Source organism: Dermacentor silvarum, unplaced genomic scaffold (genome assembly GCF_013339745.2).
Source record: "Dermacentor silvarum isolate Dsil-2018 unplaced genomic scaffold, BIME_Dsil_1.4 Seq160, whole genome shotgun sequence".
Taxonomy (NCBI): Eukaryota; Metazoa; Arthropoda; class Arachnida; order Ixodida; family Ixodidae; genus Dermacentor; species Dermacentor silvarum.
The window spans coordinates 16,173-40,001 of NW_023605783.1; the positions used below are offsets into that span (position 1 = coordinate 16,173).

Below are 23,829 nucleotides of genomic sequence, written 5' to 3' on the forward strand. Positions count from 1 at the left end.
GTGCTCATTTTATACACTCATGACATGGCGTCGCCTCCTCCTCATTGGCAGTGCTGTCACGTGCCAATGACGCATGCGCTAGGCACACCTTTAGTCAGCCAAAACTGTGGAGCCATCATGGTGCCAGGAAACCTGCTCGCCTCGCACCCCGGAGGCCCATGCTCGATTCCCACCCGGACCAAGATGTACCAAATTTTCTTTAAAAACTTATTTACTTTGTTTACGGGACCCTAGAAATTTGACGTCAATGCGAGCATTTTTGACATGTTTTTACTATTTGCGTCGCTGGCCATTTTTAGTACCACCGCTCGGTCACGCCGCCGCCGGATTTACCGCGCAATGGGGCATATAATGCTTCCGCATTAAAGGTTGTGGATGCTGTCTCTAACATTAATCTTTCTCATCTGTATTATGCAATCACCATCAGGCAAGTCACCCTCATTCTTCTGGACGCTTCAGGGATAAAGCACAGTCTTCCACAACATTTTACGCAAGAACCAACTGTTTCTGTGAAAAAAAAAAAATTCAAACAACCTTCCTAAAAACCTGGAGGAGCAGAAGGGTGTTCGCATGAAAAGGTATTCACATGCCAAATTGTAGTGTACCCAAACCACTGTTTTAAGCTTCCCATTACAACATCTTGGTAGGCTAGTTAGTGTATTTATCATAACGCGATGAGCTGCACAAACAAACACTTAAAACAAGGGCACACAGACAGGACAAGTGCATTTCCGTGTCTCCTTGTGCAGAATGTGTTCATTATGTTACCAGACAGATGAAAAATGCTGTGACACACACCATCGCTCCCATGAGTTGATGCTGCTTGAGTGCTGGCAAAACATGACGTCCCCCGCCTAGGGATTGATATGGCACCCGAGCGGGAGTGGGACGACCCGCTGGAATAGGTTGGCGATGATGAAGTGTCATCGTCCTGATTCAGGGGTCGTGGAGGTGTTGGCAGATGAGAACGGCGTCGCATATTGGCCCTTTGCAGTGTGCTCATCCTACAGGATAAAAAGGGTCAACCTTACAGGTCAAGTTTGCGTTAAAAAGCAACACTGCATATATAGGGTCTCCCAACTAATGTTAGCCAACCGATTACAAGAAAAAAAAAAAAAAGGTTTAAGAAACACGGTGCAAGATATGATTTTTATACCTATCGTGTTCAGTTGCCATACACCTGATGACGGAACACTGTAGGTCTTTTAAGCATATCTTGCATCGTGTTTTTTAAACCTTTTTTTTTTAATCCTTTGAACAGCTTGGCTAATCTTAGCTGGGAAACACGGTGGAAGCACTGCCACTGTGAAGAAAAATATAGTTTGGAGAAGTGTCAATTGGAACAGCATGCATTCTGCGCACATGTCAAACATATTTCTAGGAACTGTGGCTAGTCACAAGATTTCCATGGGTACACTTTGCGCCCTGGCTGGCTTCAAGATTGCAGTTATAACACGCCCCACGAAGTTTTCAATTGAAAGTTAATGAACTTGAGTTAAGTAATTCATTCATTAGTGATAATCACATAAATTGTGACATTGCTGAGAACAATGCGCAGGCAGAAAGAAATTGTCCATTGATATTAGCTTCACTGTGTTTAATAGCCACTTCAAGTCTTCCTTGAAACTATGGCTATAGCGGTGATAAATGCTGTGGAAGCACTCCCACTGGTTGTAAAAGGAATTCCGCAGGACACGATGTACAGAGCTATTATCTTTAAATGTGCAGAATTTTCAAGGATCGAACCAAAAATACAATAAATCATGCAGTTCCTTGGCACTGCATATCAATTTTATGCACTTAAGTATTTCCACCCCCATTTCCTTGAAGCATGTCACCTAATCATCAACTCAAATATATCTTTTCAAGTATGAGTATTATATCGCAAGCAACGTGAGGCATTCAAACGAATGAAGACAGTAAAGTTGTACTCAAATGCCTCCTTCATTAAGTAGAGTCAAGCAGAGTGTTTATTCATAGCTTAGCATGTGGTAGGGATGGTGGAAAAGAGCTGCGCAATGGCTGCTTGGCTGTCTCCACCTCCTCATAAGTACTCACTCAGTAGCAACACGGAAACACGGCAACATAGCACATGTAGCAATGTTGCAAAGTAGTGGCTGTGTAGGGCATAGATGTTGTATCCCTTATGGCTACAATGCCTTGATTCAACCAAGAAGCAAGGCCTTTAACCACAGCATACAGTGTCTTTGTTTCTGTAGCTAGGAATCACCATTGCTAATGCAATCATGTGTACATCAATAGGCGTATTCATTACAGCTTCATAGCATGCAAGCTTTCAGCTCCTATAAGTACTGCTCACTTGGGCCCAGCTTGGTTCGGAGAGCATCCCTTAAAGATGTTGGCGTCGTACTCATCATAGTCGTACACCACGGAGATGCTGTCGGAGGCCCGAATAGGAGGCTGACCACGGCATGCGTACATCCCTGTATGCGAAATAAAGACAATGAGGATAGATGCCACTGAGTATCTGATTACACTGTATCACATGGTGCTCTAGTAAAACTGAATGCTTACAGTTATTATTGCCGGAAAAGCGCAAAAATTTCTGAGCAGCATGTGAACTGTCTCTACTTTTACTCCTTTGTGTTGTCATTCTAAAGCCAATAAAATTCAATTATGTGCAATTCAAGAACTACACAGAGGGTAGAAAACACAGGACAGCCGTGTAACTGATGTTAGTATTAAATATATGGTACTATAATATATGACATGTAGTTATGATCCAAATCTGCCAAAAAAAAAAAAAAAAATGAACAAACATTTAGATTCTTACGTCTAGCTGAACCTCACAATCTTGCAATTCATCGAGGTTCAGGCTCATAGCCAGGGGAAAGTGGGGGGGGGGGGCTAGTCCCCCTTCTCTCCCCCCCCCCTGAAATTTTGATATTTCCGTGCCTATGTCCTACGGCACTGAGTAACGCTGTTTTATTTTTTCTTAATGAAATCTATTGAGACGAATCGTCCGTATAAAAATATTATACTATTAGGAAGATTCACCTCAAAACTAAAAATATAAAACTATTAATAAAATAGTAGTCACATAATTTACATACTGCGATGTTCACCGAAAATTACTGAAAAATAGGTGCTTTAAGTGGGCCCCCTCGCCGCAAAAAATTCCTGGCTACGGGCCTGCCGAGGTTAAAAAACGTTGGCGTACATATACGTTAATCAGTGTCTCAAAAGCCTGAGCGAAATCTCAGTCATGCGTAACAACCATTATGAATCTTATTTTACCCTCCTTTTATATAACCCAAGCACAGCAAAGCCACAAGTGATACACTGTTCGCGTTTTTTAAATAATCTTCAGCTCTTTGTCAACAACACTGCCATGCGCTTTTATATCTCCGTGTTGTCTTACGTGATGTTCCATGAACAACAATTTTTACCAACTTCCCCGTTTTCTGTTATGTTAAAGCTTACAGCTTGTGACTACAGTATTTGCAGTAGACAAAGTTACGTCAGTATGTCACCATGTCAGCAAAGCTATTTCAGCTGTCCTATTAAGGTGAGATGTTAAGGGACAATAAAGAGAAAAATTATTTGAACCATATTCGTAAATTACCCTTCTGCAATACCAAAAAAGCCACTCTTGATGCTCGATAAGCCAGAAATGACACAAAAAATGAAAGACAGGTGGCAACGCCGCTTCAAAGTTCTCACATCAGCCCGCTGTGACATTATGGTGTGGGGATGCGCGACTCTCACGCGTCTCCTGTGGTCCGGCTTCACCGCGCGGCTGGGTGCCGGAGGCGGTCGTAGTGGTCGCGGCGCGTTGCGAGAGATGGCGCGAGTGTCGTGATGCTAACGCCACCGAACGGCGGGGTGACTCGGGAGAAAAAGGTCGAAGGCGCTCTCTCTTTGGGTTGGGATCGGTGAGTGACGCTGACGTCCCGCGCGTGCGCCGATCCACGCTTCGCGAGACGTCTCGCGTGGCTCGGAGCGGGGCACCGGTATGGACGAACACGGATCGTTCGAACGCGCCACCGTTCGCGTGACCGTACACGTGAACGACTAGGGGATGGTGTCATTGCATGGGGCGCACGTATTCGCTCGCTATCGGGTCGCGGTGAGTCGGACTTACTTGATTTGTCGGGCGCCCATGTGAATGTTCTATTGGTTGTAATTCGGCTAGTGTGCATTAGTGTATGAAAGGTGCAATAAATGCCCTTTTGATTGTTTGCACTACTGTGTTGTCGTTCCTTTGTCCCAAGAGCATGTGTGAGACACCACAATGGACATCTGACATCTGTTCACTGTGACATTACGGACATTTGACATCTACTCTGGCCTAACTAATGTTTCATCAGTAAAGATGCACCACATTATGTTCCACAAGTGGCAATGACTGAACTTAGCAAGTTTCAAGAACATTATTGAGCCACAACAACCCAAGTACCAGTGTTGAGATTTTGGTGCGAAATTCAAGAAATGAAACACTGACCTTCATTTTCTCTTCAACTAATTAACCTATTACCTCTAAATTAACAAAGTTTTGAAAAAAATACCTTATTAGCCTAGCCTCACTGATTCAGCGTTACTCCTTAGAGTCCTTTTAAGAGATACCTACCGACAGGTATTTGTCCAAGGTGGTTAAAGCAAAAGACAGAAAGGACAGGTTTTACTTACAGTTCCTTTTCCACAATGAAAGCACTTAATCAAGTAATACAATTGGAAAAGATGGTTTGATAAATTACAAGTAGCAGTTAAACTAATTTTATAATCTACTCCATCTAGTGTACGCAAGACAGCAAGGCCACATGCAGTATACTGAATACCAATGTAATGCCATAGTCAGTGGGATATCACAAACACAGGCGTGAAGCTGTCTGTATAGCAGGAGACAGCGATGCACATTAAAGCAAGTCAGACGCACCACACAAGTGCACCGCTGGGAACTAGACTACCAGAAAAAAGCATGAACAACTTTGCGTGAACAAAGGCCAGAGTATCAATGATGCAAAGCAGTAAAAAAGAGGCAACTGTGATACGTACCTGTTCCGAGAGCTTTCATGTGGCTAGGCTTTGGCTACAGACCCGTGTGGAGAAAGAGCTACAGTTACAGTCTGCACAGAGAGCAACATTGTACAGGCCAGCAATATTGTCCCAGAGCACAGTTACTAACCTGAGGAGTGGGAAGTTTGATGCGAGGCACAAACTTTGAGTAAAACTGTGCAGGTGTTGTTGAATAAAAACTGCAAGCAAAGGAAATCAAAGCAAAGCGGTCAGCTGGTAGATACGCATTTTAGCATTCAAGGCTGTGTTGAAATAACAAATACATGCCTGTTCAATTATGCTACACGCTTATCCTGAAAAGAGAAAGCAAGCAAACAAAGCAACATGCACTCTAACATGTCAACAAGACCAAAAGATGAACGAGGCAATTCCAGAAAGCTTTAGCATGCTGACAAAGCTAAGCTTTAACTGTACTATATTCTGAATGAACTTATTGTTTGTTGAAAAAGATGAATTTCAAGTAAAATTAAATCCTTTTCTATAAATGAGGCATCATTTTTAGGTTGCTTTCCCGTGTAATCAGATCGTGTTACAAGGGTTGCAATAGGTGCGGACACTTTTCTCTGCAGAAAGACGTAGCGGGTGGCTGCTTCACGATTAGAAGCAAGTAAGCATGCATCAAACTATCACCTTTACAAGCCTATCATGGCCAGGGCAAGTTTAAATTGTCCTACTAAAAGAGCTTTCACTAAGTAAACCACATGAGTGTGCTTGAAGTCTAGTTCCCACACATGAATGAAGAATGCCTTGCTTCTGTCAGTACCTGTGCCCCATCATTGCGGTGCTTTTCCTAACAAATGCAGAGGCTTAAATTTTCGCTTCAACTTAGATTAACTTGACGACTTCATTGAGGTAAGAAAAAGCTGACAAAATTATATTGAATTTTATGTTGTCTTTTTTAGGAAAGTACTGAAGCAACTTCAAAGGCAAGGATCTTGCTTTTGTTTCACAGTGAACAGTGGGGAACGGCATACAATTTCTGATACATGTCAAGTAGCTGCCATGATGAGTTCAATTCCCAGATCCCAACAAGCACTTCCCTTATCAGTGACTCCCTCTACATTCCGGCTAAGTCACATAATACTGTGACCAATACTCATAGATCTCCTGTGTCTGTTGATGATAAGCATTAAGCAGTCAGTCACTCACAGTCTCAGGAAGACCAGCTACCAGCAAGCTTGCATTCATTGCCTATATGTATCACAACTTGCCAATGGCAAGCCAGATAGAGAGAGAAAATTTAAGAAATGGACAGAGAGGCTGGCCTGAGTGAGGTTAACTCCTCTAGCCCGATACTCTGCACCAGAGAAAAAAGGAAGGGGTGCCAATGGCGAAACTGTGTCTATATATAGGGAGCACTCATTTAAGGGGTATTTGGAAACAACAAACAAACAAACAAAAATCGCTAAGAGTACCTTAGGTTTATCCAGTGTGGCATGTTGTAGTCATCCTTCATATCCAAGCCAGTTGGATGCTTCGACTGAAACTGATATAAAAAAGAAGGGAATATAAGCATGTCTTTCACAATGAGTCAATGAAGAAAAAAAAATACAGGCCATTATCAAAGCTTTCAATATTCAGAAAATGATTCCAAGTTCATTACCCTTTATCCCTGCTGACATTACATACTGCTATGCGTAAATGTTCAGGTGTGCAAACATTCACACTTCTAAATATTACTCGAACACAACTGTTTTGAATTGCGGTATTCAATTAAGGGAAAATATTGCTACGGAAGTTATTTCAGTGATCTAGAGCAAGCCTGTCATGATTGAAAGGACGAAGAGAATGACAATTTTAACCTGGCATGGGCTGTTCGTTCTGGGCAGAGCTACATGCATATGCGCTTGTAAATATACCCGTATATGGTCATTCCCATGCATCTTCATCGCAAGATATTTGGTGGAGGTGTGGGGTATCGATCCATGTACCTCTCTTTATACGTAACAATATACAGGGTTATTACAGTTATTACAGCTTGCCTGCCACAAAAAAAAAAAAAAAAATGAAGGGTCCATCTACCGCCCACCTAAGGTGCAGTATGTAAGACAAACAAGAACTATAGCGCCACATGTTCATATTTCACAAATGCTCAACAAACACATCACATTAGAAACTTTCATACCCCTAGTAAACATTGTCAGTTGGCACTATTATGCAGAAAGTAGAAGAAGCACTTTACGGACAGCATTCCCTATTATGCAGCCTTGTATTTTGGAAACAAGGGAACAGCAGGATGGCAATGATAGCAGCAAGCACAGTCGTCAATCAGCAGGTCAAATGAAGTGGCTTACAGTCGGCCCATATTTATAGGGCACCATCATGCATTCTCGAACTGGCGGCAACAACAGCAATTAAGCAATTTCTTAAATGTACTGTGCACAATGTAATCAATGAGAGGCTGTTCCAAGACTCACAACACAAGGATTTGAATAAGCACACTCTGCAGAAAGCAACTGTATGATAATACAGTTAAACCTCGATATAACAAAGTCGGTATAATCAGCAACTTGCTTCGTTATATCGAAATTTCGTTATACACTGAAATTCGACGTTTTATGCAAGTAAGTAAAGTCACCGATATATATTCCTTACGCGGAAGTGGCCACAAAATTTTCAGGAATATCGGGCGACAGGGAAAATATTTTGATTGAGAAAAAGAAATTCATTTTGTTGAATTTTAAAGTCGACGTGAAAGATGCGGTTTCATGCCACGTTGACGATATCTTCACATCGGTGGCACAAAGTGAAACCAGCTACGCTAAAATGTACTTGTACTTTAGCCACGCTTTCACGTCCAATCCACCCACGCGGCTGATGGTGTCGCCCACATCATGACACTATCACGAAAAGCGCCGGCAGCGAGGAGCGAATGCGTCATCTGCCTCTCACTTCAACGCACCTCCGAAACTCGATATTACGCAACCTCCAGCACTAAACGTGTGGAAGACAGCACACATGATGCCACGCCATCTTGGCTAGCCCAGTCTTTGCGCATGTGGCAGATTACCTCTAAAACGGTGCATGGGCTGCATAAGCACTGAGTCACGCTGACAGCCATGGCCAGGCTAGAAAAAGATACTCACGCCAACATGCCCCCTCCCCTCGCATTTAATTACGTTACTGCAAGTGAGCTCCCTTCGCCCCCACCCCCTTTCCCCTTGCTCACGCAGGAAGATGGTGCTTATCAAAACAGTCTTACTCGACTCACTCTAGCATGCTTTCACTCTCACCCAAAGCATACAGTGCGCGGGGCGCGATAGGATCTTGTTGCGCACGTGAGGAAAGGATCTCTTGAACTTTATGTGGAACATGACACTCCTCCGCTTCAGCAGTCACTCTCGGTCGCCCAACACGCGGCTCGGTGTGTTCTCAAAGAGCCGCATGTAATTCAAACATTTTCCCATATGCGTTCGTGGAAGTTTCCATTTATTTCCTGAGTACTGCTTCGCGGCAGCAGTGAAATTTCATTACATTGAAATCGTATATAAACACACTTCGTTATAGTGAGGTTTAATATGCATGGTGTTCTAAGCAGAAGTATTTATAAAAGGTTAAGGACTTCGTCACATCAAGAATTTCATTGTACTGAAGTTTGTTATATTGTCGCGATACAAAGCTCAGGAGCTGTATTATAGAAGCACAGCGCCGTACTCGGAAGAAGAAACCAGAGAGGCGCCAACAACAAGAATCTCTTCTTCTTCTCTTGATGCCTTCCGGAATCTCTAGCAGCCCGGTCGTCGTCTTTGTCGGCGCCAGGGGGCACTTGTGCACGAATACCGATGCGGCAATATTGAGGTTTAGCTGTAGTAATTATGCACCATATGTGAAAAAGCAATTATCTGGACAAACACATGGGACATCTTAGGGAGCCGACCTGTGGAGCATCTGAATGAGTCCTTGTTTTAATCCAAAGGAATTTTATGTTCATAACGCAGAGTATCATAATGCAGAATACAACATAATATTAATCACCCTTCCTCAGCTATGCAACATAATGTACTTATCAAAAGTGGCAAGCAATAATTAAGGAAAACATAGCTAAACATGTAGCTGTTTACTTAATGAAACAAGGAAGAAAGGTGCATTCATTCACCTTGAATAGTGGCACCGCATGCAAGGGCTGTTCACCAAGGCACACAAGGTCACTTCCAATGCCTGCAGGATTAACAGCAAGACAAGGTCATTTCACTTTCATAAATGGAATCTACCATGTCATAACACAAATAACCATGCTCTCACCGTTATCAATGATACGCTGCTTAGTAATGTTGGTGAGATCTCGGTCAACCTCAAAGACACCCACACCGGGTGTGATGACAACACTAAGCTGACCGGTGCGGTCAAAGCTCCGATCCATAAAATGCTTTTCAAAAACTGCAAAGAAAAAAAAAATATTAAAGTGCAGACTTGATAGCAGTTGTTGAAGAAGTCAGGAGCACAAAATCATCACAGAAAAAAAGCCCAATGTGATGTTTAGGTCAATTCTACGAGTTCATTAGGGCTGGGCAACAACTCAATATTTTAACCCAATTAATTGGAATATCTTATTCTATTATTTAATCAAGTATTCGGATTTGTTGATTTACGTACATAAGCTAAGAAATCAAAACTAGTGAGTTAAGTACATAAAGTTTGAAGCAAAAATAAACAGGGCTACGCCCATTGACAGTTACCGTTAATATCAGCAATGCTTGGCTTGAGTGGACACATCCAACATTTCAAGCTTAATGGCCTTTATACAATACCCCTTAACTACAGGCGTGCCTTTGAGGCAACAGTTATGCCTAATTGAATCACAAGTTCAGCTGCAAAAAGAAAGAAGCTTGATAACGTCTTCTGGCGGTCCCACCATGAGATAGATGCCTGAGCCTTCTTAAAGGGGCCCTGAAACACTTTTCGAACATTGTAAGAAAACATTGCCGATCTGTCGTAGAGACTGCTGTGAACATGTGAGCCAAATATTGCTGCACTGCATGCAGCTGGGAATTTCCAATCTTGTGTCAAAAATAGAGAAAAATCACTTGCTCTCGCTTTCACAAAGTTGTCATGCAGCGTCATCGCAAGAGAATTCTCAGTAATACATAATTGCTAATTTTGAGTTAAATAAATGAAACATATATGTCTGCAATCTCTAAAAGACAGAAAAATCATGTCATCTTTGCACTGCCGGTTTACACACAATTGCACATGTCTGCATTTGCTGTGTGTGGCCTTCGAAGTAGCAGCAGCATTCTGCATAGCATTGGTCTACCGCGGCTGCCATAGGGTGTGTCGAGGCACCCTATTTCATTGCCACAACACTCAACTTTTGGGTGGGGCTTTGCCCTTTTGGCTTCTCAGCTGTATAGCTTCCAGCGCACTTGCAGAGACAAAAAGAAAGAGAAAGCCAGGTATCTGTGCTATCTCCACGTATAGTTGAAGAATTTGAAAAATGTTTGGGGCATGAGATTCGTGCCCCAAACATTTTTCGAATTCTTCAACTAGAGCCATCCTTCAACACATGTTGTGGGGATGTAAAATATATCAAGAAAAAATGGCAGTCTCCCCGGAAAATCTACGGGCGCGGTGGTCGGCCACGCTGCTCAGCTCAGAACTCCAAGACCAACTTTGGGCCGTCCAGCGAACCATGTATGCCGTGCGGGAGCAACAGCTCCCAGTGGCCATCTAGGCGGCCCCAGGCCCGGGCCTCCCAATCGCCGGATTTCAAATAAAGTTATGTCACTCACTCATGAGATTCGTAGGACGATGTCTTTTAATAGTGAGGCCATCCTATGATTAGTTAGAAAAGTGCTTCAAGGCCCCTTTAATGTTGCTGGCACCAAGTTTAATGCCCACGTACTAGCAGCTGCTGCAGAGACCAGATTTTACCTCCACGGGCTTCTAGTACAGCGTGAGGGGGTGGCTTCTGTCCTGAGAAACCTACAGACACCTAAGATAGAACATTGTAGCTCAATTCCCTTCCTTGCTTTTGAGGTAGCGAAGCAGAGACATCAATGCCAATGTTTGCCGAAGCTTGTTCACATTTCCACACACGATTAATCGCCATCAAACACCTTTACTTGCTCACAAATTAGCTGCAATTGAAGCATTCATCGGTTAATCTCATCGGTTAATCTCGGTTACCAACTGATGAATTGCCCCACCCTAATATATTCATGCTTCAAACAGAAGTCCTCAACGTTCCTGCATTATTTGACACATTTCTGAAGACAGGCTACAAACCATTTAGAGACATGTTGAGCACTTGGAGAAAGTTTCCCTGAGAGGCGGTCGAGTTCACTGCCGTGGGCACCTTGACATTTGGCCTATGATGATGCTCAAGGATCTGCTTTGGGTACTCATTAAAATATGTTTTCAGCAACCGTAAGGTCTGTGTCCAGTCGTCAATGCGCTCATTTTGGACTGCAACCCTGCGTAAAACACAACAGGAAGCTTTCGTGACTATGACTACCATTGTTTACCAGCTAAGCGTGTACGAAATGCAACCAGCAAATGCAAAGCTTTTTCTTTTTTTATGCCAATTGCACTTGCATATGGAGCCTTATTTTTTTTTCTTTTCTTTTTCATTTGAGAGCACTATTTCATGGAGTTTCTGCTACACTCAATTTATCACATTCATAAATTACAATCTCGCATAAGATATTGTATGACATATGAAGAATGTCTTTGTGACTTTTCTAACAGGCATGCCATGGAACAAGCAAGTTGTAGCACGGACAGGGAACAAAGACACGAGAAGGCATAAAAGAACACACATACATAGCACTGCATCTATGAATTCTTTTGTGCCTTCTCGTGCCCTTGTTTCCAGTTCTCACTACAACTCACTCTTTTCAAGATAAGCTCACTGTGCACTAGATTGTCATCACCACTCTCATGCTGAGGAAGTTAGTTTATTAATTAACAGAATGAGTCATGAAATGCATGTATTAACTGTTGTACAAAAGTACAAAAAAATGTGCCTTGCATTACAAGTAAGCTTGGTAGTCATTGCAATAGTACTGAATTCCATTAACTGTGCACCAAGATTCAAAATTAAACCAGAAGCATGGAATCTAGCAGAAGGAAAGCAATGCAGAATGTGAGCTCGCCAAGCCATTAATGAGTGTGGTGCCCTTGAAGACACTATGAAGGGAAAACCATGACAGACACAACTTTCAACAATAATAAAGAATGCATTATAAAAGCTTACAAAAATTGGATATCGTTCAGGTGCATACACAGTATACATTGTCTGCTTTAAGATGCCATACAAAATTATGTACATTGGCTGTCACCTTTATGGCACTCATGACCCATCAAAGCACCCGTGTAAATTGTAAAGTCAGTTAACATATCTGCTTTATGTTGATAGCATCCAGTACAACATTGAATATTAAGTCACCAATTCCAATTGTCAACTGAGGGAATGCCATGGAAAGCTGGAAGAAGAGATGCTATGCAGCAAAAGTTGTCAACAGGCATGCATGCAAACTATATGACTATGTGACCACACACTGATGTTGACATTATAGCCACAGTCATGTACATTACCGTTTTGTCCATAAATTGATGTCTACTTTCCTCTTATGTCTATAATTTTGCCTTAAAATATTTTACCTCAATACGCAGCACTGCCTATCATGTGCCATCTCTGTGACCACTGAAGTTAAAGCAGACATAAACATGATAAATATCTGTTTTATATATGTCTACTTCATTCTGACCAATATTTGATTAACTAAGTGGTGTGCAGTAATGAATACTAACAGTAACTACAGCAGAATGATCGCATCTATTACGAGCAGCTTTAGGTATATACAGCAATCAAGGCTCCTGGACAAAGATGGAAAGGTCGGTGCTACCTATAGAAGTCCTCGTAGAAACGCCCCTTGTAATCCACTTGCACACAATGGGCCATGTGTTCTGGAAACTGCTCTTTACTCTTGGCTTCATAGAACACTCGTGAGAAGAGCACAATGTTGATGTCATGATTGCACTTCATGTCCTAAGGAATAGGTGAAGAGAACAGAAAGACCTTGATTCGCTGGTTGCAAGAACAAGGAAGTGATACAAGAAATGAATAGGACAATATATTTGCTACTGTTATGCACAATGTCTGCGCAAATTTATGCAGTGTGAACCAGTCATTGCCGCTTCAGGGCACATGATGATTTCATAACTGTTTAACGTATTTTCACATTTATAACCAGCACAAAGGACTACACACAACATTCAAACCTTTATAAGAGCAAATAAGCACAATTGTTGGAACAAAGCAAAGTTTTGGAAACAATCAGGTTTTGCATGTTATGTCATTACTGCTCTCACTGTTGCTCTCTGTTAAAGCATGGTGCGACTTACATGCAGTGCAGAGTGAATTATTATGCCACGTCATAGCAGTAAAAATTTTGATTTCAGGTTCGACTTCGTGGGCAATGAAGATTGCATTACAGTGAAGCTGCACCCAAAGGCAAGCTTACAATATAACCAGCCCCTTTACTTAAGAACTTTGTTGAATGCAGCAATAGCTATTATGAACTCTTCTCAGTGTTTTTCAATGATGTCGTCACCATCAATCACACCCACTTCGGCGGATGTCGTAGGCCATGGTCCCGTGGTCAAATGGAGCCCCTGACAGCTGGCATTACCATACACCAACTGACTCTACCACCACCACAATTGACGAGGGTGCATAGTTCTCCACCTCACAAGTCCTGTACCTCAAAAGGAAATGTTACACACAGAAAAGTGGCACATAGCCAACCTATAGCACAGCCCAAGCTTGACAGATACCGTATTTTTGCGCGTATAACCCGTTCTTGCATACAACCTGCACCCCTAACTTTGAACTCCACAAATAAGCAAAAAATAACCTCGCATATAACCCGCACACTTATCCGAAAAAATGAGGACTAGGAAGTTGCAACTACGCGCAGCCATCATTTCATTTTCAACACACATTTACTTCAAAACGACAGCCGCAACATTGTCAGTGCTGTCCGATTCACTGCTGCCATCCAAGACTTCATCGCCGATCTCAAAGACGTAATCATCTTTGGAACCATCTAAGCTGTTCCTTATGGCACATTTTTTGAAGCATTATGAAAGACTGCCGCCGAGACACACTCATGACGCCGAAACAAGGCTGGCCAACTGTGCAAACTGGGCGTACAAGAAACGGCACCTGACTCGTTGCGAAACTGTGCGAAAAGTCCTCCATGGCGAAAAGCGTCTAACCAGACTATGGATGTGGATCTGGCTATAACCTGTGTTGGCCTCTTATTGGCTTAACACACGTCGATGTCGATAGGCATGCGGACAATGCGGACTCTACACAGCAGGCCACACGTTGCCGTGAAGCCGACCCCCACCCCCTCCCTTCGAGAATATTCGCAGATAACCCGCACCCCCACCTTTTAACCAATTTTATTTCAATTTTTGGTGCGAGTTATATGCGAGAAAATACGGTAATGTACTGCCCAGAAAGCCCAAAATTGAAACTTGATTGTGCCGTGATGAAGAAAAATAGTGAACACAACAGCAGTAATCATCGTGCAGTGGTGGTTAAAGGGCAGAATAAATGTGCATTGGGAACAAGTCAAACCGCTACTGTGTTTAAACAGAAGGTCAGCTTTTTGTTGGCGCTGTCAATGCACTGTAATTTTCACAGAGCTGTAGTAATCTACTTTTGTGAGCTATAAGTGCAAAAATATGGTAAATCACTGGGCCACTTAGCAATGATCATAGAATACAACATTGGACTGCAGGTTACCATAATTATAAGTTGTAACATGCAGCCAGAAGCCATTTATACGCCTACATATCTGTTGGCTAGAACCAATTGCAAAGCAACTTGCCTTCCATTTCGCAATAAGGTCACAAAGGAAGCCATTGACAGCCTTCTCAAAGTAGAGGTCACCATTGGTGTCAAAGTCCCACATTTCAGAACTCATTTGAATGAAGAGGTACACCATGCTGCTGGCTGAGCGATAGACAATCTTGGTGTCTGAGGTGATAACTCCAGAGGCTACCTGCTCTCCGTGAGCCCACATCTCATACACCTGGAGCCTGTACAGAATAGGAACCATACAGCAAAGAATATGAAAAGAATGAGAGACAAGATTTATGAAATTTACCAAGCAAATTCTTTAACAGAAATGTAAAAACAAGGGAGAAAATTGGCCACACCAATCTTATCAGAAAAATGATAATAAATTACAGCAGACCCTCTCTGATATGTTTTTTCAGAAAACACAAGATATAAATTTGTTATATCGGGAACTGGCTATAGAAGCAGAATACAGTTGAACACCAAAGAAATTCAAGAAACTGTGAATACTCCTTGTTATACAGGTGACTTCTTTTATGACCGCACCTCCCATAGTCCCTAATTCTGCTTGTCAACTGTACTGAAGAGTTATGAGTGTCTCTAACCGGGTTGCATGTTGTCACGTTGAAGGCCCGGGCACGGTGTACGATATAACATCTTTGGGTGGGGACACTTCTTGGCTTGCTTGCAAGATGCGATCAACCAGATAAAGCAGCAACGGCGCGTGTTCACAGGCCCGGTGATAGCAGCAGATACGTATCGGCGGGACGATGTAACTTCAGTTAGAATGCAGGCGAGAGCTTGTACGGACAAGGAAAATGCAGAAAAGGAACGCGCGCATAACACAAGAAACCAGAGAACAACATATGCACGCAGCGTCGCGTCGCCGTATCTGCTCCGTCAAAGCGATGCCCTCCCCCCCCCATGTCACTCAATTATTTTGGACTTCCCGCGAAGCGTTGGTTGCTATACCAACAGGATCCCGATAAAACCAATAAAACCTTTTCTGTCTTGAAGTTGCGTTGTCTCAACAATAGGTATCCGCTGCTGTCACCGGGCCAATGAACGCACGCCATTGCTACTTTATCTGGTCGATCGCATCTTGCGAGTGTCCTCACATAAAGAGTATATACCTTACACCGTGGCCCCAGGCCATCTGCATTCATTACAGCGGACAATCACACATCTAGACATTGAAAATGCTGCAAAAAAGCACAGTTAAGCTACACCATAGAACAGAGCCATTGAAAGAAGCTAAAAGTAACAAGTTTATAAAATGGTGCATGGCTCACTCATGCGCCCAGCCTCTTTTACGCCACTGGCAGCTGTCACCCACATACAATGTAGAGTCTGGCTTCGTAAAACCACGGCAGAACTGCAGATGGCTAAATAGATGCCGTGTTCAGCCTTGTCAACATAAAATTCTTATAACTAAATTAGGGGCACGCAAATGTTCAGAAATTTTTAATACGAATCAGATGGCCTTTGTATTCGATTGAGTACTATTTGAAGATGTCGAATATTCACTCCTGTCCAAATATAATGAATAACTACTCTTATCGAAATGTGCAGGAAGAAAGGCAGATGTGAGTGGTGGCTGTTCCGAGTGACTCTGCTGCAGGGGAACCGCAGTGGCTGCGCACAGGCATCAGTTGCTGAGAAAATGCATGGAGTAGCTAACTTCCGCTCAATAATTTCCGGTCATTCAATAAGAATGACTCACCCCTAGGCAGCTTGCAAAATTTTCTCGATTTAGGCTAAGCACTGTACTATATTTGGCCAATAGCTCACGACATTTGCACCACTTAAAAACAATGTACGGTGCTGTAAAATTTGCTCCCTCAGCAAACAGAGCTATCTGCGTGCATTTGGTGACCTGATGCTTCCGCATTTTATTACTCACTGTGATAATGCACCAGGTACACCACCTTTTAACTGTTTTTCATTTACAAGCTCCTCAGTTGACCAAGTGTTCAGTTTTGAACTGCAGTACATGTAACAAATGATGTAAACTAAGCTTTATTCTTCTCTCTCTCTCTCTCTCTTTTTTTACCACACAGACTTTAAACACCCTTCATATATTACTTTGTTCAGAAATTAGAAAATTTTCAGTTTTCAATTCAATATTAAAAGGTCATTTTTCTCAAATATTCGTATTCAATTTGATCAGAAGATTTCGCTATTTAAACACCCATAAACGAGATGTACTTTTTTGACCATGTTCATTGGAAATTAATCAGAATATTTCCAATTTGAGGTGACCTTTTATCCCTCCATTCGAAAAAAAAAAAAGTTGCATAAGCAAAAGTGAAACATGACACAACAAGTAACACGTGGTGACTAAGGTCACTAGTATTTTACAAACACAAAGCGAGACTACAACTAAACAAAACGCACAGCTGTTTTTATACGTTAAATATAAAGTATCAAGCTTTGATCAAGCAAGCATATATTATTTCCTTAGACAGACAAATCTCTTCCTAATTCTTCATTGCAGTAGCACCCAGAATAAATGTAAAGAATAAATCTGGGACAGTCCATGCTTTGCTTTTACAGTGAAGCTCTCTATGGCTAGGATCCGGAATTTTATGGCGTCCGTACGGAAAAACTGTCCCCTAAAAAGTGAGAGTGAAAGGACCAACAACAAAAGCAAATGCATATCGCCGCTCGCATCGAAGCTCGGTTTAATGGCCACCTGTGTCTAAAACGACGTGTCTCTTTGAATGTATGACGTAGTGAGTGACATAGTGTGCCCCTGATAAAGCGACCAAGAGGAAAGGGTTGGCGCCCCTCAGCGCAACCGCGCAAATGCGCTTCTCCCACTGCTCACGTGTTCGTCGTCTTCTTCCACAGCTGGCTCTGTTGACGCTCATCATTCCAGCGCAGAATTTCCCTTCTCTTCTGTCGTAATGGGGAGGCCACGTTTACGGGGTATGAGCCATTGCTTAAGGGGGCATGTCCGTCTTACGTGACGGACAGATTTAATAACAGAGGTGATACGCGAATGTGTGTGTGTACTTTTCGTCATGATGACCACTTATCAGGACAATAAATATGTTGGTACCTTTGTTCAAAATTAAGTGTCACCTCTGTGCCATGCGCTAAACAGCTTTGCTGGTTATCCACCTTCAAAGAGTGGAATGGCTTATGAATTTTTTGTTATAAAAGTCACATTATGATAACAGTGTTCAGTGCAAAAGCATATCAACTGTATTTTTATTACTCTTCACCACAAGCGTGTAAACCAAGAAATAATATGAACCAAGAACATATCAAAGAGGTTCTACTGTACTTTGCATGCTGAAGACCAATGACAATGTCTGAATGCTGGCGTATGTAGGCGGAAAATAAAATAATAAAAGAAGTTCACTGGCAAGGATGCAGGTGCATTAACAGCCATACAGAATGACAGAAAGCACACACTGCTTACAGGGAGAGAATAAAAATTTAGCAAAAATAAATGTAATAGTTAATAAATACTGCAGGCAAGTAAAGCACACTGCACATAAAGAAGCACATGTAAAATGGAACAAGATTACATGCAGAGCCATAAACATCAAGATATGCACACAATCTGAACAGTCAAAAGGAAGAAACAACTCGGCACAGACATCTCACAACACAAATAGGTGAAATAGGTTTAACACAACAAACAAGGCAGCAAGCGCGAACTGGTGCATTCAGCAATAAACGAGTGATGAAAACTTGAGGAATGCAGGAGATATCTACCAAGAAATAGCTCCAGGCACAACACTGTAGAGTTTGGAACAAAAAATGTGACAGCAACTGTGCCATCAATATAGGAAGATGAAGAAAAGAGCTACCATTCATCTGCACCCAAAGGAAGTAGTAAGCATGGAACACTTCTTGCATCAATAACATACGGACCATCTGTAGCTGTGTGTCATTAGTCCTAATGACCTCCAAATTGGGCTCGCCAATGTTCCCTTGCAATCCACATCATAGTCACCACCATCAATGTCATCTCAATGAGATGTTAGTTCTGATACAACCAACATTGCAATAAGAGAATCCGTACAGAAAGAGGAGCTCAGCATAATCATTTAACAGCTAGTGGCCCAACAGGGACAGCAAATATTCAGTGCCTTCATTCACTCTAGCTTTACGGTATAGCTGCATGTTCAATTCGCATGTGCCATTTCATTCAACCAATGCATATCAACCTGAAGAAGACACGTGCTGAACTTTAAAAACAAGGTGGAGTGCCAAGATCTCTGGAAATTGTGCACATAGAACCTTTATTACTGCATACTCAGCATGACCAGAGAAGCTTTTAATGCTACCAAGGTGCACGGAAACACTACTGATTGCTTCAAGCTTAATTGGAAGTGAAGCAGACACCATGGTAGGAGTGAAGAAGACTTTTATTTTCAAAGGACGACCAGGCCCCTTTATTATGAACCTATTTATTATGAATCATTCAGCTACTGCTGATAGGCCAGACTACAGTCTCGTACACTACGAACTGTCAGCGAACTGTAAAAATGAATTCCAGGTAACAGTAGAAAAGTCATCAACGGTAACTGAGATACACAGGAGATTCAACAATGGAGCCTTTGAGTACATCAATGACAGCCTCATGGATGGAAAATAATCAGCCATTTACAGGCAAAGGTATACCTAAAGAAAACTTTGCTATGGATCAAGGCTACAATTGTAGAATTTACATGTCAGAGAGCATGAGCTTCTCAAAGAGTAAAAGTGGCTAACCACATCAAAGGCTTTCCTGAGACTGCAGTACAGTGTGTCAACTTGCCCCCCTCAAAAGGCTGGCATGGAGACCTGCGTCATAAAACTTGTAAGATTAGTATGTGTTGAGTGATCACAGAGAAAGCCATGTCGATAGAGAGTTAGGACATTTCTTACAAAACATGACACTGTACTGTGAGTAGGTAGCTCTGAAAGCTTAAAGACTGGGCACAAAAGCAGCGAAAAAGGAATAAGGTCCCGATATACCGAGAAAGAAGCGCCATTATTTCATGCTGCTGTTGGCCTCCCCACATTCTGACACATTCCCCATTTTTCGCTTTCATTTATTGAGACTGGTCAATGGTAAAATCTGAAAACAGTGACTAGCCGAGTTCAGATCGTTTCTGGTGATGCTAATCAATGACAGCGACGACAGATAACAAAGGAACTAAAGGAGGAAACAAGCAGAAAAAAAAAAGGAAATGGCACTACCTTCAGATATTTCGGGATCTTAATCTTTGCTGGCAGCTAGCAGCACCTGTATCTGCTCCCTATCTGAAGACTGGGAAAACTCAAGCAATTATTTGCATGCAAGAAACAGCAGGATGTCAGAACTAGTACAACTATACTATCATAGGCCTAGATAACGGCAACAGGCATGACATGCCTTCTGTGCTAGATGATAGAAATGGTTTCAATAACTAGTCGCCTTTGCCATTATTATAAGCATTCAGTCATATAACACAAAGCGCTAAAATTTTAAGGATGACAGCACGACTGACAAAGACAGCTGCAACATGGGCCGCTATTTTGTTGCGATGCCTTTTTCGATGTTAATGCCTTTTCTCACTGTTCGCATTCGTAAGTGGTCACAGCAATGCTCCGCCTCAAGAACACGAAAAGTGCCAAAAAGCATTAACATTGAAAAAGGCATCACTACAAGATAGCAGCCCTGATTATCTGTACACTAGAAAAAAAAAAATGAACAGCGAAACAAACAGCCAGCAGATTCTTGGACAACTGCGCTGCAAGATTCAAGCAGGCAAGTGTACTGTCTGCATTTAACCAGAATGCACACAAATGCACGTCCAAAAGTCAGCTGACAAGCTAGCTTAGAGGCACTCTTTTTCAACTCAACATTCAAAACTAATGGTTCTGCTTACAAAGGTGCTCGCAAAGAGGATAAAAGCAGTGAAATCATTATCTGCTGTGGTGGCTTAGCAGCAATGGTGTTTTGCACCTATGCAAGAGGCATTAGATTCACTGCCATTCCATAGCTTCATTCCAAAGGCAGAAGAATACAAAAAAAAAGTCTATGTATTTAAACTTCAGTGAACATTAAATGACTCCAGCCAGCAAAAATTGATCTTGACCACCACACTACATCTCTCGTAGCTTTAGAATGTTAAAATCAATCACTTGATTAGCAAACTAATACTGGTGTCACATGGCCACTTCCAATTGCGATCGAGCCCAATCGAAATTCTCGACCGCGGTTGGCTCCCTCGTGCAGCTTGCACAAAGAAGCCAATCACGACCGAGAAATTTGATCCCTATCGGGCTTGATCATTGAAAGACTGTGTGAAAGCCGTATAATAATAACAATTACAAAAAAAAGGAACAAAATCATGTGAGGCCTATTAATACAGCATCTCCATGCTCAGTGTGACTCACATGCTTGAATGAATCTTGATGAGCTTTTTGGTGTAAACACATGTGTTGATCTAAAAAGAGTACAACAGAGCAATCATAAGTGACAATGCGCGCGCTTCATGATGACATTCTCCGGAGTAATTCTCAGAGACACTCACGAGCACCAATAACCAACAATTTCACTGAAGGCACGCTAAAAAAAGATATTGTTTGGCACAAGAGAAAAAAAAAAGCAATGAGTCACGTACTATGGGTAAACTCACCATAGCTTGCTTCCAACGCCACATGTCACTGCGAGCCAGATAGTGGTCTTTAAACACAAGCTCAACTGAATCAAGGGCCACATCCTGAAAAAACAAAACTGGGTGAGAAAGTCACGAACTAAAGAATAGAACAAGGAGCCATGTCATTCAACAAACCCTTGGGTCCACCTTGTTAACAATGACATCAGCGTATACCCTGAGCTGAAAGGCATTGGCGAGGCTTTGCTCCACACTTATGGCATCTAAAAGAAAGAAAAAGCATGAAATTAGGTTGGTGTGGCTGGTAGACCTTACGTAAGAATGAGGCACAACTGTCAGTAGAATTGAAGAACTTTGGTGTGGTGTGTAGTTAGCAAAGAAATTCATGAGCAGCATGGGCAAAAAGTTCAGCGGTTCCCGCCACAACTGAAGATGAGTTAATTGTGCAATGTTGTGCACATGGTTACACTAGCATACATTCTCTACAAAAGATTAATTACATTCCAGCCCCACCATACACAACAATACCTGTTCATTTCAACTATATGTCATTAATTGATTATATATATAAAGTATCACACGCAGCAAGGTATGTGCACAACTAAGGCAGACATGTGGGTCAAGTCCCGGTTCAACATTCAATGACACTTGGTCATGCGACTTAGCAATCACTTTCTTTCTTTTAACTTCACAATGAAGGTGATATATGACTGAGAATTTAAGTCACTCTATATCTATGCTAACTTTAAGGTCTGCGTCCAATGAGATCATGAAGAGAATACAAGTACAAATTTTTGAATTAAAAAAGATGACAACAAACCTTTCTGAAAGTCTTCCTTTAGTGACGTCACTTGAAGAAGTAAGCGGCTGTAAGTGCAACAATATATTACTGTTGACAACATCGCTCTCAAAGGCTTTTCTATTAATGGTTTTCTGCGCAACAGGTGCGCAACCTCGCGAATTAGCAACATCAATGCCGGCTTCCCCCACCCTCTCCTTCGCCGGCTAAGCTCAAAGTAGACAATTCGAAATCAGAGACACATCGAAACCTTCTACGCAGGCTCACCTGTAGGTGTCATCAGGGAGGTATATTTCAACGATGTCTCCGATCTGCAGACCTGGAAAATCTTTAGCGCCTATTATCAGGCTGTCATCTGTTAAAAAAAAAAATGCGGAAATAAAGCACACAGGGGAGTTGTGTTCCGTCCCCGATTACGCACACAGTAGAGCTAAAACAGCAAGCATGCACTTACCAGAAAAACTTTTCTGATGACAAATGAGCTTCATTTGCTTCATTGGTTGCTTTTATCTTCAGAAGCGCACTTGCCACTGACAGCTGCCTATTTACACGCACGCATCTTGTCGTGACCACAAGACTATGCTTTAGAAGTGCCAACTAAGTTATGCGAGGAGTTTCATGAACAGAGGCCACATACAGCGGCGCTCGGCCGGCTGATTGTGTGCTTCAATATGTGTTTGACCGACTCTGCTGGTTGAATAATTAATCAATGCAGACAGGAAGGAAGCATATTGATGACAACACTACAGTAATGTGTTGTTTTACATAAAAGTAAGAACATGTTTAACGAACGCTGCGCCTAAACAACACCACCGTGAACAACACCACCCAAGAAAACAACTGATAGCGGCCGCGGCGGTTTCTATTTATCCCTAGGTTCCCTAGGTAAGCCTAAAAATTCCCTGTTTATGTTTACGATGATCCCCAGTTCCGATTCGCTTCAAAAGCACGCAGTCTCTCTGGAGTACGCAAAATGACCGTTTCGGAGTTCTTTATATTCATCTCACAGCATTGACGGTGCGTTTTTCCGCCTGATTTCATTCGTTGCTTTCGTGTTTAGGCTGCAGTACGTGATGTTGCATTGGTAGGCGTGCAAACTACGTACCGGTAAACGGAGGTTGCCGCCAACTGTGAACGCAATCGCATGCCTAGCATGAAAACATGTGGTTATGATCGAACGTGATCGCACTTTTGGCTGCTTTTAGCAACTGGCGGTAACGCCCTTGTATGCCGCAGCTGGTGCTTGTGTCATCTATCTTGCGCGTGAAGTTGCTGGCAAGTATTAAATAAACCCGAGAGCGGTCAGAGCATGCCTGCTCGCATTGCGCTCCCCGGTGTTTCAAGCGCGAGGAGCGCCAAGGCTTCATCGTCGCATATCCAAGTTACTAGACATTTCTTAATTTAGGCACACTGCTAAAACATTTAATTGTTTGCAGGCTATAACTTCTGTGTCTTGTTTGCGACAGATATGTTGTATTTGTACCATGAACACTCGCAGATATACATATTATGTGCCTTGTAAACATACTGTTTTCGTCGTGGTTTTTATTCATTTTGTCTAATTGACACTTCGA

At 42.3% G+C, this 23,829-nt stretch overlaps 1 protein-coding gene across 5 annotated transcripts in view; it reads right to left on the minus strand.

Moving 5' to 3' along the window:
- LOC119434681 (GATOR complex protein Iml1-like) overlaps positions 1–23,115 on the minus strand; it is a 38,742-nt gene extending 15,627 nt beyond the window's left edge. For 2 of the 5 annotated variants that reach the window (XM_049659558.1, XM_049659557.1), the window contains exons 1-17: positions 22,710–23,115; positions 22,523–22,610; positions 22,277–22,323; positions 21,634–21,719; positions 21,463–21,561; positions 21,236–21,285; positions 19,583–19,654; positions 14,880–15,090; positions 12,885–13,027; positions 11,263–11,450; positions 9,280–9,414; positions 9,134–9,195; positions 6,453–6,523; positions 5,147–5,216; positions 5,017–5,050; positions 2,321–2,444; positions 799–1,004 (exon numbers count right to left, since the gene is read on the minus strand). In XM_049659558.1, coding sequence (XP_049515515.1) covers positions 799–1,004; positions 2,321–2,444; positions 5,017–5,050; positions 5,147–5,216; positions 6,453–6,523; positions 9,134–9,195; positions 9,280–9,414; positions 11,263–11,450; positions 12,885–13,027; positions 14,880–15,090; positions 19,583–19,654; positions 21,236–21,285; positions 21,463–21,561; positions 21,634–21,719; positions 22,277–22,323; positions 22,523–22,610; positions 22,710–22,752 — 1,729 coding nt within the window. In that variant the 5' untranslated portion in view covers positions 22,753–23,115. The remainder of the gene's footprint in view (positions 1–798; positions 1,005–2,320; positions 2,445–5,016; positions 5,051–5,146; positions 5,217–6,452; positions 6,524–9,133; positions 9,196–9,279; positions 9,415–11,262; positions 11,451–12,884; positions 13,028–14,879; positions 15,091–19,582; positions 19,655–21,235; positions 21,286–21,462; positions 21,562–21,633; positions 21,720–22,276; positions 22,324–22,522; positions 22,611–22,709) is intronic. The other 3 variants (XM_037701771.2, XM_049659560.1, XM_049659559.1) reach the window with 3 other exon arrangements.
- Positions 23,116–23,829: the final 714 nt, after the last annotated feature.